The following is a 15,147-nucleotide window of genomic DNA, read 5'->3' as shown; positions in this document are numbered from 1 at the left end:
GAACTCACTCGTGATTTTACTGCGCAATGTATTAGGTAACAAATTTATAAAAAAGATAAAACACGAATTTATTTGCATTTTTTATAGACGACTCTTTGTGATTACCATAATTTCTAGGCGCGACAATACAAACGATAAATAATTTATCCGAAGACTATACTACACTAACCTAATTTACATTAAATGGCATTTTTGATATTTTTGACGCACTTGCTTGCTTTGCGCGCCCATAATACGAATTCAATCAATTATGTAATAGAAAATTTAATTTACTTTCCCTGCTATGACATCAATTCCAACACATACCAAAGTGATACGATGTATGCTCTAAAATAACTAAGCTCCTAATTGTAAGCAACCAATTATACACTTGTTAGTTACATAACCACATCTGTGTAGATGTAGATGTAGTATGTTTTTGTTAGCAGCTTTGGATTAAAATTTAGAGCATTTTATAGTTTTGAATCACGACAGGAAGAAATAGAATAGAAGCGTGAAAGAGAAAAGCAGCTTATCGAATGGCCATGGAGGCGAAGAAGAAAAGAAAACGTTATGCACAAGTTATGCACATTCGATTCATGCGATAGTGAAATTACCCCACCGCGCACTTCTTCGCGAGCTTCTACTTCTTCTCGGCGCGATCGGCCCGTCGCGGAATAGGTAAAAACTTTCGGACAGACGTGCACTTGAATCAGTTCGTTATTTAACGACAAAGAGTGAACATCAAGAAGTCCTATCGAATTAAAAAATAATAACAATAAGTGATAAGTGATTTTAAACACAATTTATGTGAGTATTGTTTTTTAAATTAAATTTTTGATTAGTTGTGGTCAATGAATGAAAAAATAATTAATGATAATCAAATTTAGTATTTGTAAAAAATAAAAAACATCCAAATCAATTTTTTTTAAATATTTTTGCTCATTATTCACAAAATTGTACACGGTTCCTTTGAGCGTTTAGAAAAAGAAGCAAAAATGGCAGAAAATACATCAAAAGTAGTTTACAAACATTTTAAAACACAACTTAATGTGAAATTATTAAGTTTTTACTTGGTTTTTATCTAAATTCCAATTTTGTTCCAATTTATTTTTATTTTATTTTTAAAATAAGAAAATTTCCAAAAATAAAGAAAAAATCACGACACTGATAGCAATATTAAACCCAAAAAAGCAAATAAATAATTAAAGATAATATTTGATATATACCATTGTTTTCTTCAATCTAAATCAACGTAAATTGATATGCAATTAAGACACAATTGTTTTTAGAACAAAAACAAGAACCACACGCCTATTGTTTTGTTTCGGTGTTCGAAAGAACAATACACGAATTTTTCGCAGTAACGGCGTTAATTTCCATAAATTAGATAAACGAGATTTGGTGTGATACGCATATTATGCTCGTTATTAGAGAAAGTATATGAAAGTTTGCTCTTGATCCTACACATCTCCAGAAAGTAATAATAATGTAGCCTATCCATAACATCAATCAACAAAGTCAACCACACGGAATGATTATTTACTTATTTATTATTAAATGAAACATTTATTTATTGCTTAAAAAGATTATGCTACTCAATAGCAATCAATTTATTATTATAAACAATTAATACTCACATGACGTAAATGTAAAAAATAAATTTAATTGCAAAAAGTAAAAGTGCGACCTCCGACCTCGCAAATATTGGCAACAAGATTTCTTCGCATTTTATTTGATTATATTTTATTTTACTGGCGTCATAAATGTGTTACAATCAATATTCATAGATGTACTTTGTTTTGAGATTCAATCGTGTGACACCAATACGATTACATAATTTACTGTTTGAAATTTCGATGATTTTTAGTGATGATAGGTCAGGAAAGAATAAAATAAATTTTTTATTATAAAATTATTCAATTCAAAATCGAATATAAGTAAAAAGTTTAATTTTCTATGGGAATTTTTATACATTCACAAAGAAAGTTGTAGTTTTTGTAACTTTATCAAAAGTAACTCAAGCATATCAAATAGTAAATAATGTAGATTAACACGCGGAATAATTAGGATTCGATATTGTCTCTGCGCAGACAATCGCAGACCTACTTCTTGCGGTTTAGAGTTCGCGGTCACATCGTCTCGATTCTTCGAGCATCTTGCCATTGAGTCCAACACACACAAGACTTCTCGCAACTCTCGTCGCGTTGTTACAATCACAAAATCATATAAATACAGCTGACGCTAACGCCGCGGTGAATGAGTTGGAAATATTTTACTGCAGTGCGTGATGAGCGAAACAGAAACTTGGTGAGATTATTAACGAGAAAAATGGCTACACTTTTATTAGTGAATTAGTGAAACCACATCAGATGGCAAATGGATGGCATACTAAGCTTAAATTACAACGAAAATCGAAACCGCTCTTATCCTCATTTCTTTTTGATGGCATTAATTAGTTAAAACTATTAAAATTTATCATCAAACTTTACTGCTAGAATGTCTACATTCTAAACCAATTCAAATTTAAATTTATTTGTCTTTAGATTAGATTGGATGTGAGAATAAAACACTTTGATTTTACTTGAGTTATGAACGGAAATAACGATTTAACGTTTAAGCATAACAAAACACTTTCCCTTTGTTAAAGAAAAAAACAAAGCAATTGCAACAAATGAAAACAAATCGCTATGAATTAATCGTAATAACGTTAATTGCCAGTTTGCATCCGTGCGCTTCGCAATTACTCATACGCGTAGTTCATTCATAATCATTATTGTAGATATCCATAAATAATATAATGGGAAAGTAATTTGCATAAATGAACATTTGTTTTAACTTAGACGCGAGCGATAGTGAAACTACGATATGATTATCTTCAATATCCAGATGGAAAAACAATTAATTTATTAATTACGTTTGCAGTTATTAAACAATCCTATAGTTTATAATCTTAATTAAAAGTGATGAAAATTACGTGCACCTGAATGTACAATTTAATTAGTTATCAACCGGTCAAATGCAAATAATTAATTAATAGCAAAGAAATATTTCTGCTCCAACAGTTTCGAAATCTGTAACAGATAAATCTTTTTGTCGTGTTTTGTTTTACGAGTGTGTTGGACTACTGCAACTAGTACAAAGTGAATGCGGAAATATTTCATTGCATTGCAACTTTTCATGTTTTCTGTTTTCTGTTCATGTTTTCATGTTAACTGATTTAGTTATTTCAACGCCTTTTTTTTGGTTTAACACGTTTGTTAATCCAGATTTGAGTTGAGATTCACGTCATATTTGGAATTTGCTAACAAGGAGTTGATTAACTTGTTGATATTTGCTTACATATTTGGAAAATCATTAATCTACATGTATATTTTTGTATTTATTTATATTTTTCATGATTCAATGAAATTTAACGCATTTTTTTCCAATAAAAACTCAAAAATCGGAAAATTGATAGAAATTTCTACACAACATAATGAAAAGCTCATTGAGTTGCATAAGTTTTAATTTTTTCAAACTAATTGATAGCTATTTGAAGTCGGCAATTAAAATCAAATAAAAATTCAGTGACATTTACCAACCCGCTGATATTTAGCCGACACATATAAAATTTAACGCCTAATCACCTCCAACCGCTAATTGAATACTAAATATATAAAAAAAGTGTTAGTATTATGACATTTTCTGTAAAACAAGAAATCATTTCTAAATTTATCACTGTAAATGCCCACATTGCACACATTTTATCAGTATACAAATATTAATGAAAGTTTAACGAGTATTCCACTCAATTCCACTCAATCCAACAGTTTCCTTGTGGATTTTGAATTTACAGCCGACTTCGACAATTATTATTAATTCTCTTATAACGGCGTGGATATTACGCGAATGCGACATCAAACGCTTGCGCTATACTGCAAATTGCTTCGGACTGAACGCGGTTTGTATTTGGGAAAGCAAATCGCATGCGACCGGTGCGAGTTTGTGGATTTCCTCAATTTAAACGAATGCAATGCGTTCGAATTCTGCATATACGGATAATGTATGGCACTCCTGCGTTTCGCCAACACACCTATAATGGTCTACTTTTCGGAACGAATTTTGTCCGAGCAGCGAGACAAGTCAAACTTGACGCTGGAAAAAAATCAATGGGAATGACCTGAGTTGAACACACCTGCAATTTCAACTGTTACATTAGATAAATTATCATAGGAAGTTAAATAATCTTTAAAATAATTTATATAAAAAGCATGATTAATACTTTAAATAATTTACACCTGTAAAACTTTTTTATTAAGATTTTATTTTTAAAAATCTGAACTAGATGAATGTTTAAGCATGAAGCTTGAAGCGTTTAGCTTAGAGCAATGAGCCTTGGTGAAAGTAGTTACATCATTCGCATCGTACCGGACGTTAGACCAAATTAAAAATCATAACAAACACACCCTGTGACACTTTTCGCGACGTCGTAACGCAATAACTATCTATCTTATGCAATACTTTATTATCTCTTAATTATTTTTATTCTTTTTTCTTACAGAATGAAACTACACGCATTAGGTGTATGCCTCCTGGCATTGATTACGTCCAACGCGGCATTACCTCAGGTAACCAATGGTCCCAGCTATACAAAACTAAGCGCAGAGCAAATCAAACACCTGCAAAGCAAAGGTTTCGGTCCAACTGTACCAACACCATTCAGAGCAACACAAAGTCTAGTAAATGAACATGATGAAGATGAAGAAGAGGAAGACGAAGATATTGCTCCAGCTCAAAGTCAAGCAAGGAGACCAGTTTACGGAGATGATTACAATCTGCAGAATGTGATTCCTGTGCAGGTGAGACCCGCACAGAGACCGCAACCACAGCCGCAACCACAGATCTACAGAAGACCGATTCAACCTGTGCAACAACCTCAATACGTGCAACATCAACATCAACCACAACAACCTGTATATTCCAAAGCGGTATAGTAAAACTCAAAATTTTAAATTTTTTGAAGTAAAAATATTATTTTTATAGCAATCGAAAGACCGTAGTAAAGTGGAAGAAGAAATCGAAGAAGAACCTGATAGGTTAAGTCTCCTCCTACCAAATTCTAAATTTGACTGTACAGGAAAAAACACCGGTTATTATGCTGATGAAGACCTCCAATGTGAAGTATTCCACTACTGCCAGGATAACGCTAAACATTCATGGATCTGCCCCGAGGGTTTCACCTTCCATCAAGTGCACCTCATCTGTATGCCCCCTGGAGCAGATAATATCTGTGCCAAATCATCCCAGTTCCACTTTGTTAACGAATACCTTTATAAACCTGTTAATCTCGAAGAGCACCAACGCAAGCCAAACATTTCATTGAAATACTCTGACCGCTATTACCCGGAAAATTACTACAGCCACAACAGCTATGAAGAAGACGATGAAGAAGAGGATGAGGATGATAGACAGCAATACGTACAGCAACAACAGTATCACCATCAACGCAAACCGGTATGTGGTGATCAATCGGACGTGTTCTAGGTTACTTACTAATTTGTGTGTATGTTGGTGTGCAGGTACGAGTTGGATTACAGCAAACCGCACAGCAGCATCAGGTGCTGACTGTGGTGCGTCCGACCGCTAACCTCCGGGCGGCGTCGTCCGAGCCGACGGGTCAGGTTTTCAGGTCGCCCGAAGAGGTGAACATTTCGCTGCAGCAGAGAAAGCCGCAGTACGTTACGCAGAGGTATCGCGATGAACTTGCCGGCATCTAAGCGGCGCTGATTTATATTTATGACTCAAACAGTATGTATTTGTAATTTTTTGTTTCTGTCTCAGAAGATAATCTTATTTATTGTTATGTGCATTAATGCCACGCCAATGTTGTTGTTGTGAGGTTATACATTATTGTTAATAAAGTATTTTGATTTGTAATATAAAATTCGACCAATTATTTTATTCCTGTGCAAAATTTAAAAAAATTGCGCTTTTTTATTTTGATTTTTTTGGCTGCTAAATTAATCTAACGGTTTTACGGCGTTTGAGTTCTAAACCTAGGTTAGAATCTATGTTTTTGATCAAAATTTTAATTTTTTGGATTTAATATGTTTTACGTATAGAATTGTGACACAATGTTTAATTTTTTTGACGTATTTTGCTTCTTTTCATCTTCAATTACCTCAAAAATTGTCTACAATTTGTTATAATTCTGCACTTGCACTACTTTAAGTGTAATCTTGGTTGCCTATATTAAACACCTCCTAACCACATATAACAGTAAATCAAACACAACAAAATTTGTATCCGCTGATTAATGAATGTTTTCCACTTGTCGCTTCCTCTAATTATCCTTCAACACAAATGACAAAACACAAGCAACTATCAATTATACAACTGTATATTGTTATTATATTATATTTGCTTCTTCGCAAAAATAATATAATTGGCGTCAATTACTTCGAAAAAACCGCAAATGATTAAAAATGCTCATCATATTTAAGTGTGTTTATAATAATTGTATTTTAATCTTCTAATAATTTTACGCCTGAAATTGCGCAGTTGTCCTTTGACGGATCATAGTCACAATAATATTAAAACTGACTGAATGAAGTCATGTCAACCCAAGCCAAACAGCGAGGAGGTAAACACAACAAAGCTAAATCGGCAAAATCGGCACAGGAGGTAGATAAATGATAATATAATTTGTTGTTACTTGGATGCGTTTGTCGTTGTTGTTTTGTCATAGTTGGCTTGAAGTTTAACTATAATTTACTGACTTTAAATGTGTATAAAGTTATATTAAAGTAATATTTTATATTTAAAAACAAGGAAATTCATGATTTAAGACAAAAATGATTGTATTTTTTAAATCTTGAAATTTCAACGTTGAAAATAATAAAATCTGCAAGTAAACAACTAAAAAATAAAAACCTAACCTAATTTCAAAACTCAACTAAGGAAAAACGAGGTTATATATCAAAGGAAGCAAATGCAAAAATAATTTCTTTTTTCAGAGTTATTTTTGGGACAATTTGTAACTTTTTTGCAAAATTGTACTACCACTGTAATTTACATGATTAAAATATTGCAAAAGTTAGTTTAAGCAAATTTCAAACACATCAAGTATGATCGAATGGCATCAACAAGTAGTATGCCGAATGCAAGAACCATAACGTTCGTTACTTCTTGTTGCTCCACGTTGTTCCTGCCAGTGTGCGTGTGTACGCCTCGCAGAATACGCGCCGCAGTGGCTGTCGACTTCGACGGCATCGCCATTCTTCAGTGGCTCTTTGTTTACCGCCGTGGCACGCGCGCGCGTTTTGCCCTCGAGCACGATGCGCGACTTTGTTACGCTCAACGTATTGCATCTCTGCAAAACAATTTGTCACGCTATCCTCCGAAACACACCTTAATCCAAAGTTAATGTCACGAAGTGATGTCAGTCCGCTCCAGGATTGACGCGCAAAAACATGCCGCATTAGTGCTCGTGTCGTCGCGAAATCCACACCGCACTATACTACCCAAACCAAAGAAAACCACCAAAGAAGATAACAGAAATATTACGACTTGGAAGAAATTTTGTTGAAAAACTATGCGTTTTGATGTGCATCTGATTAGTTTTCTTCTTGTAGTTGTTGCGAAACATGTTGTTTGCATTTCGGACGCCAGGATTGTGCAGGTATTAATTAATTAATTAATTAACTTACTTATTAGTGTAATTATTACAAAATATGCGGCGGTAATATTTGTAACAATCAACAGCGTGAAATTTATTCAAAACTTTCCACCAGACTAGAATTTACTCTAGATATTATAAAATCAAACAATTTTTACTTTTTTAAATAAATTTAAACTAAAAAACTTTATTTACGCATTTAACGTAAATAATTATATAATTACGGCTGTTTTAAGCTTTTGAGATTTTTTTTTGAAGTAAAATTTTCTGTAATTTTATGCAACCAAACAAACATGGCAACATGGCATAAATTTACATATGTGTGCATGTGTGCTCTTTAACGTTTTGTTTTGCTGAAATTCAGATTGTTAACTTCCAAACTCCTCTAACGGTTTGCTAACGATTTGCACACAACATATAGAAATGATTAAAATCGCGCGCCCGTGTGTCTTCTTCGGCACGTGTTCCGAGCGAGTAATTTGAGGTCGTCACGCGCATTTTTATTGTTCTCATTTAAATACCGTAACGCACCGCGCCGCGCTCGAAGTTAAAGCTCAAGACGAAGGAAAAAGTATTCGAAATTAATTAAGCGAGCGTTTGCGAAACGATCAATTGCATTATGAATTATGATTAAGTCATCATCATTATTATCGTATCAACTATTTATTTAGTGCGTTAAATTTTCTTTATTAAAATTTAAATTTGCCATATTTCAATAGGGTACTAATGAAAATTTAGGAGAAGCTCTGCAATTTCTTCGAGAATATGAATCGGACGCGTCGAATATGTGCTTCCGGGTGAGTACGGCCCAATGGAAGTACTCGACTAATATGACGGACTTTAACAAGCGCCGGATGATTGACGAGCAGATGTTAAAAGCAAAGTTTGATAAGTTATCGTGGAAGCGCGCTGTTACCTTCGACTGGACTAAATTACCCGATCCAATGGCGCGGAGACAGCTTAAATTACTCGTGACCAATGGCAAAGCAAGTTTACCAGATGACAAATATAATGAGGTAATACTATTTATATCAGGTAATTCAACAACTATAACTGTAACCTTTCCTATAATCTATTTGTATTTTGAGGTTATATAATGTAAAATATTCAAATAATTATTTGCAACCACACCAAAGGCAATTATGTGTAAATTTATATCAAGTAGAATGCAATTTATTAGTTAAATTAGATTAATATCACTTACATTTATCATTTTCTGGTTTTTGCGGATGTAATACACTAACAAAATTGTAAACAAACCGTACTAATGAATCAATTTTTAAATATGCACCCAGGCAACCAAACATACACCAATCCAACAATTTTTTAAAAACTGAGTGATTTTACAAATAACATTTGTAGATACATCACTTGATATCCGAAATGAAAGATATGTACAACAGCGTACGAATTTGTGCATTCAACAATATGGAAAATCGATTCTGTGATTTAGTCTTAGATCCAGATGTGTTTCAATTAATGGCACACTCGAGAAATCCTGAAGAACTTACACACATCTGGAGAGAATGGCACGATAAAACTGGTCCATCAATGAAGAACAAATTCATGCGTTATATACAACTAGCAAATCAGGCAGCACGATTAAACGGCAAGTATAAATCATTTCACTTAAATCGATTTATTTTTATCTATACAATTAGGATTTGTGGATGCTGGTGAACAAATGCGTTACCAATACGAAGACGACAACTTTGAATATGAACTGGCAGACTCATGGCAAAAGATTCAACCCCTGTACAAAGAACTTTTTACTTATGCAAGGCGCAAACTAATAGAAAAATATGGCGTTGAGCATATTCGTCCCGGTGGACCAATACCAATCCATTTATTGGGGAATATCTGGGGACAAGACTGGGCACAAATTACAGAACTTCTTATGCCGTACCCAGCAGTACAAAAACTTGAAGTTACCGATGAAATGTTACGACAGGGATTCACGCCGTTGCGAATGTTTCAAATGGCCGAAGAATTTTTCACTTCAATGGGTATGAAACCTCTACCACCTGAATTTTGGAGACATTCGTTGTTTGATAAACCGACTGATAGGAAAGTACAATGTACAGCTAGTGCTTGGGATTTTTGCAATAAAATTGACTACAGGTACAACCAAACTGTACAATGCTTGTATTATGTGTAAAAAAGATGTGATTCTAATCAAAATGGCGGTTTCTTGTAGAATTAAGCAATGTACTGAAGTAAACATGGAGAATTTCGTAAATGCTCACCATGAGATGGCTCACGTGCAATATTATATGCAGTATAATGATCAACCATTCCTATACAGAGATGGCGCTAATCCAGGTAACCAAGAAATAGGTTAAAATTTATATTTACATGATTAAAATGTTTTTACTAAAGGTTTCCATGAAGCAATATCAAATGCAATTGATTTATCAGTGTACAACCCAAGCCACTTTTTAAAAATTGGCCTCCATCAAAACAACTCAAATACTTATGAGTTAAACATGAACTTCTTGATGATGATGGCATTAAAAAAAGTCGCGTACGCTCCATATGCTTTACTCGTTGATCAGGTACTTAGTCACACCCAAAATGATTTTTTTTTGTTATTATAATTTATGTTTATAAAAATACTAGTGGCGTTTCCATGTGTATCGCGACGGTATTCAAACGATGAATTCTGCATGGTGGGAGCTACGCTTGCGGTACCAAGGCGTCGTACCACCATTACCACGCACCGAGAAGCAACTAGACGCCGCCTCCAAAAAGCATATAATTTCCGACGTACCCTATACCAAGTACTACGTCGGCTTACTGTTGGAGTTTCAATTTCAAGAAGCGCTGTGTACTGCTGCGGGACATTCGGGGCAATTACACACGTGCGACATTTATCGCTCGCGTGAAGCAGGACGTTTACTTGGGTGAGTGCGCACGAATTAAATATAAATTAAATGTTTTGCATAGTTATTTAATGACTCTTTACGCTTTTGTACTTGAAATCTAAATTTAAATTTATAAACCACGAGGGCCCTCATGCAACGCCTGTTTTATAAATGAGACCATGTTTTCTTTCATTAGTCGGCTGACCATGACTCAAACTTACTGCTTACCCCCACTACTATTATATGCAGGTACACGCAGCTGGCACCCTTGCTTGCTACTACCACTTTATACCTAGCGCACCTACCCCCACTTCTTTTTGCAGGTTGAGTGCAGGTATGAAAGGGCGGCGCGCAGTGACTGCTTTGCTCAATCGTGCCTGAGTTGTCCAGCAGTCCACACCCTTTGAATTTGGTTGCTTTCCCTACTTTCCGCCCTTTCTTTTATCGTAAATTAAGTGATTTTTCAAGTTTAAAACGATTAAATCATGTTTGCAAGTGATATGATTGTGAATCATTACTCAACTTCATTACAATTGTCGCTACTAGTGTTAATTAACATAGGTTAAATTAAATTTTGTACTTACAGCGAAGCATTGAAGTTGGGTCGGGCGCGTAACTGGCGTGATGTCATCCGGATTATAACCAAAGGTAAAGAAGATCGCCTAAGTGCCGATCCACTCCTCGACTACTTCCAACCACTACTAGTCTGGTTAAAAATGCAAAATCGCGACGAGAGCGTTATAGGTTGGACCACGAACTCGGAAGACATGTCGCTCTTCCAACCGCTGATTTACAAATCAACATGTGATAATATCTTTTCATCACGTACCACACTACTGATGTTGTGCATCAGTTTAGTTATACAAATGTTTTGATAGTAATTAAATTAAACTCACGTGTGTGTAAATAAATAGAAAATGAAACACTTACACTAATACACATTAGATAAAAGTATGTATGTATTTAGTTAAATTAAACAATGAATATAGATTTATTCACGATACAAGATTAATATAATGTCTGTCTTATGCTTATGCTAGTTGTTTTAGTACTGCAAAGTGATTGTTCGTCGATGCTCTGCGTAGCGTTTTCTTGATAAGAATCAAACTGGTTTTCATTGTGTTTATGTTTTGCTTCGTCTTCTTGATTATCGCTAGTTTGCTGTTTAGACCTTGACGCAGAGTTTTATCATGCGTTGCATATTATATTGACCGAATTTAAACATGAAATTAACTTTAATGTTGACGACGTTGGAAACCAAGCCAAAAACCACCTTCGATTGCTGGGAAGAACTGATACTTAGCTAATTTCATCGGAATGGTTGTCTTTTTAATAACAGTAATTTCAAAGTTAGTCAAAATGTGGAACATCAATGTTTTACATTCCATTAACGCAAATCTAGATGCAATGCAATTTCTAGGTCCCACTCCAAAGGGAAGATAGGAATAAGGCACAATCTGGTCCATATTTTCCTCTGAAAATCTTTCGGGATCAAACCTGCTCGGATTAGGGAAATATTCCTCGTCGTGATGAATACCCGACATTGGAAGTAGAAGCATATCACCCACTTCAAGATGCACGGGTTTCTCACCAGGTTTTTCCGGTTGAATGGTGTATGCTTTGGTGCACACTCTATCTGCCGAAATAAAAGGCGGATTCTTCCTCATGTTTTCTGTTATAACCATATCCATGTATTTCATTTTATTCAGGACGTCATAAGTTAATTTTCCGTTGTTTTCTTTAAATGTTTCGTCAATTTCTTCGATTAACTTCTTTTGAACATCAGGATTGAGAGCTAATTCATAGCACATGAATGACATCATCGTGGAAATAGTATCAAAACCAGCAAAGAAAAAGATGAAGACTTGTGCGGCCATGTCTTCATCACTCATACCCACATTAGTTGTAGTGCCTCTACCAATACTAGATTCTTCAACTGATGAGAACCCTGCTTCTTTTTGTTCGTGTACCTCTTCATATTTCAAATTACCCTTGCGCGCTTCAATCAAGAGATTAATCATGTCTGGCCGATGAATTTTCTTCTCCACACGATAATTCACAGTCTCTCGAACTAAGTTTTGGAAGTAATTTGTGGCGTCTTTATCGAATAAATGTATTCCAAGAAACTGCAATCCAGAAATGAATTTATTCTTAATGTAAACTTATAATTATCAACTTACATCGGTAAACGCAGGTGAAATAAAGTTGAGAGTAAGTTTTGCCATCGACCAGAAACCTTTAAAAGTAGTAGCAGCCTTTCCTCTCATATAAAATTCATTTTCTGGTTCTTTAAGTGAATCCACAGTTACACCAAACGCGCAATTCCCAATAACATCATTAGCATAACGTGTAAACGCATCTTTCATCTCCAATTCAATAATATCTTTTTTCTGCTCTAAATAAAAATTAACAAATTGTCGTGCATTCTGTTCCATAAGCGAAAACATAGCACGCATTTTGGAAGAGGTAAAGGCCGGGCTCAAGGTTGCACGCATTTTTTTCCATTCATCGCCTTGCAACGAAAGCAAATTACGATTCCACAACGGTTCCTGCTTCTCCGAAATAATAGATCTATGATTGACAAAATGATCGAAATCTTTAACGGTAACTTGTTTAATTAATTCAGGATCACGCAACATCAACGCCGGTCGGTTTCCTTGATGTATTCCAACGTAGCTAACACATTAAAAAGATATTGTCAATATTTAGATTTTAATAAATCGTAATTTTAATACTCACCGACTGCTTTTAAAGCGATTGTAGGCGTTTTGAGTCATTTCAGTGGAATTTTCCAATCCAAACAATAATTTAAAGTTGTCACCAAGTATCGGATAGGTAAAACCTTGTGGAACATTTCGTTGTTTCCAAAATTGTTGAGGTTTTATAATATAATAATAAGCCAGCAATGCTGCTCCCACAAGAAACACAAACCAAAACATTGTATTAAATCTGAAACAGAGTTGTGAAGCGTTTCAGCGCAAACTAACAGTTATCCACAAATATATATCACTCACCAGATACTTGAAGTTTGATATTTATTTATAAACCTTTAAATAAATTACTTATCTACGTTTAGTTGCACTTACCGATGAAACGTTGTGAAATATTGTAAACGTTGTTTACGGTAGACCGAAAACAAAATTATCGTGAGTCCTTGAAGCGCCACTTGTCAGTGGCTGCTTGGTTTCTAATGGTATTATAATTAAGAAGAGTGAGATAGTTGCTCTTTACTAATGTGTAAAATAAGCAGCGCACGTGATTTTTTACTCCCACTTATATAATAATTATTCATAATACCGCATTGGGTTTTAATATTTACTAAATGTTTTATAAATCAAATTGCGTATGTTTATATAAATAAAAAGTAAACAATGAATACAGAATTATTCAAATTACAAACGTTGTGCCTCTGCCGCATGATTAGGTAGTTTTGTTGCTGCCAAGTACGGGTTATCAATGTCAACGTTACTCTGCGTTGGGCTTTCTTCCATTTTTTCGGGTTCCGGTTCTGTCTCATCGTCATCGTCCATATCGTCGGGTTCATCTTTAGATTCCTTTTCTTTTCACTGTCGGTTTTGACTCGCTTTTTAGGCGGTGTTTTTAATTCTTCAACTTTGTATTCCAATTCCTCGGGATCGAAGATTTGATCTTGTGGTAGTAACGCGCTTAAATACGGTGGAAACTGTGGTTTAACAGAGATCACTAAAACATTTATAATTAAAGATTAAATTGAACACTTATTAAATATCTATAAACTTACATGGGAACATTATTTCATCATTCTCAAATAAATTATGTGTTTGACTTGTTTTTGCCAAGAATTTAGTCAAAGCTTTCTCCACATCTCTTTTTTGTACTGCATATTTTTCTCTTATAGCTTCATAATCAATTACAGGTTGTTTATGTGTCTAAAATTACATTTTTAGAGTAAATGTTTGAGTTAACAAATGTGAACTTACTGGTGTTCTGATATATGCATGTGGATCTGGGAAAGATGGCAAATGAGATGGTATAAAACTAGGCAGAGATTGCTTCACTCCAGCTCTTAGCATATTCAATTGTTTTGGCTGAGTTTGTGCCTGCAGTGATGGCAAGACTGTCCTCTTAGTACCCTTTGCAAAATCACTTAATTTTGAGAAATCAATACCTATAAAAATATAAGGCAACACCATCAAAATATATTTCAAAGAATTATTTGTAATGTTATTTACCCATTTCAACAAAACCTAATATGACATCTGCAATCAAAGGTTCTGTTCTTCCTGATAACTCATAGTAGTTCCTACTAGTGTTCCCAATTTCAACTAGAACTAATAAATATGTACAGAAATTAGTGGTTTGCTTAATACAAAGTTTTTTGAAAACTTACAACACTGAAACATTTCTGTTAATGTCTCTAGGACTTCACCTTCTGCAGTATCAATCCCAAGCTCTAATAAAATAGTGGATACACCCGCTACTAACATTTTTCGATATGGATTCACTTGAGGCTCCATTTTAGCTGAATTGTGCTCAGAAATTGCGCTTGTTTTTCTTACAAAATCTGCGACAACACGATATTTGTGTATCAAACAACCTTATGAAGTAAATAAACACAACTGTACATAACCCTAGCGAATCTACAAGCTGTTAGCTGAGGAATAC

At 34.5% G+C, this 15,147-nt stretch overlaps 4 protein-coding genes across 5 annotated transcripts; 2 read left to right on the top strand and 2 right to left on the bottom strand.

Moving 5' to 3' along the window:
* The first annotated feature begins 645 nt into the window (after positions 1-645).
* Positions 646-5,905, top strand: LOC135801774 (uncharacterized). The gene is made up of 4 exons (XM_065315286.1): positions 646-789; positions 4,523-4,949; positions 5,005-5,475; positions 5,541-5,905. The coding sequence occupies exons 2-4, from the start codon at positions 4,524-4,526 to the stop codon at positions 5,736-5,738; spliced, it is 1,095 nt and encodes a 364-aa protein (XP_065171358.1). The 5' UTR covers positions 646-789; position 4,523; the 3' UTR covers positions 5,739-5,905.
* Positions 5,906-7,260: 1,355 nt separating this feature from the next.
* On the top strand, positions 7,261-11,378 carry LOC135801880 (angiotensin-converting enzyme-like). The gene is made up of 8 exons (XM_065315401.1): positions 7,261-7,642; positions 8,359-8,655; positions 9,002-9,248; positions 9,301-9,760; positions 9,837-9,961; positions 10,019-10,194; positions 10,259-10,542; positions 11,090-11,378. The coding sequence occupies exons 1-8, from the start codon at positions 7,556-7,558 to the stop codon at positions 11,376-11,378; spliced, it is 1,965 nt and encodes a 654-aa protein (XP_065171473.1). The 5' UTR covers positions 7,261-7,555.
* Positions 11,379-11,444: 66 nt separating this feature from the next.
* On the bottom strand, positions 11,445-13,701 carry LOC135801905 (cytochrome P450 9e2-like). 2 transcript variants are annotated; one of them, XM_065315429.1, is made up of 4 exons: positions 13,590-13,701; positions 13,243-13,452; positions 12,684-13,179; positions 11,445-12,629 (listed from the first exon to the last, which is right to left on the bottom strand). In XM_065315429.1, exons 2-4 carry the CDS (start codon positions 13,440-13,442, stop codon positions 11,739-11,741), a joined length of 1,587 nt encoding a protein of 528 aa, XP_065171501.1. In that variant the 5' UTR covers positions 13,443-13,452; positions 13,590-13,701; the 3' UTR covers positions 11,445-11,738. The 2 variants fall into 2 exon arrangements, with proteins under 2 accessions (XP_065171501.1, XP_065171502.1); XM_065315430.1 differs by having other exon boundaries at positions 13,518-13,685.
* A 103-nt stretch (positions 13,702-13,804) lies between these two features.
* Positions 13,805-15,141, bottom strand: LOC135801908 (transcription initiation factor TFIID subunit 8-like). Its single transcript, XM_065315434.1, has 5 exons — positions 14,873-15,141; positions 14,715-14,813; positions 14,463-14,650; positions 14,264-14,411; positions 13,805-14,205 (listed from the first exon to the last, which is right to left on the bottom strand). The coding sequence occupies exons 1-5, from the start codon at positions 14,997-14,999 to the stop codon at positions 13,853-13,855; spliced, it is 915 nt and encodes a 304-aa protein (XP_065171506.1). The 5' UTR covers positions 15,000-15,141; the 3' UTR covers positions 13,805-13,852.
* Between the last annotated feature and the right edge of the window lie 6 nt (positions 15,142-15,147).

The sequence above is a fragment of the Atheta coriaria genome, unplaced genomic scaffold (assembly GCF_025399875.1).
Source record: "Atheta coriaria isolate IRGN ID8LTWV9N9 unplaced genomic scaffold, Caltech_Dcor_3.1 hic_scaffold_13_pilon, whole genome shotgun sequence".
Classification (NCBI taxonomy): Eukaryota; Metazoa; Arthropoda; class Insecta; order Coleoptera; family Staphylinidae; genus Dalotia; species Dalotia coriaria.
This window is presented reverse-complemented; position numbering and strand designations above follow the sequence as displayed.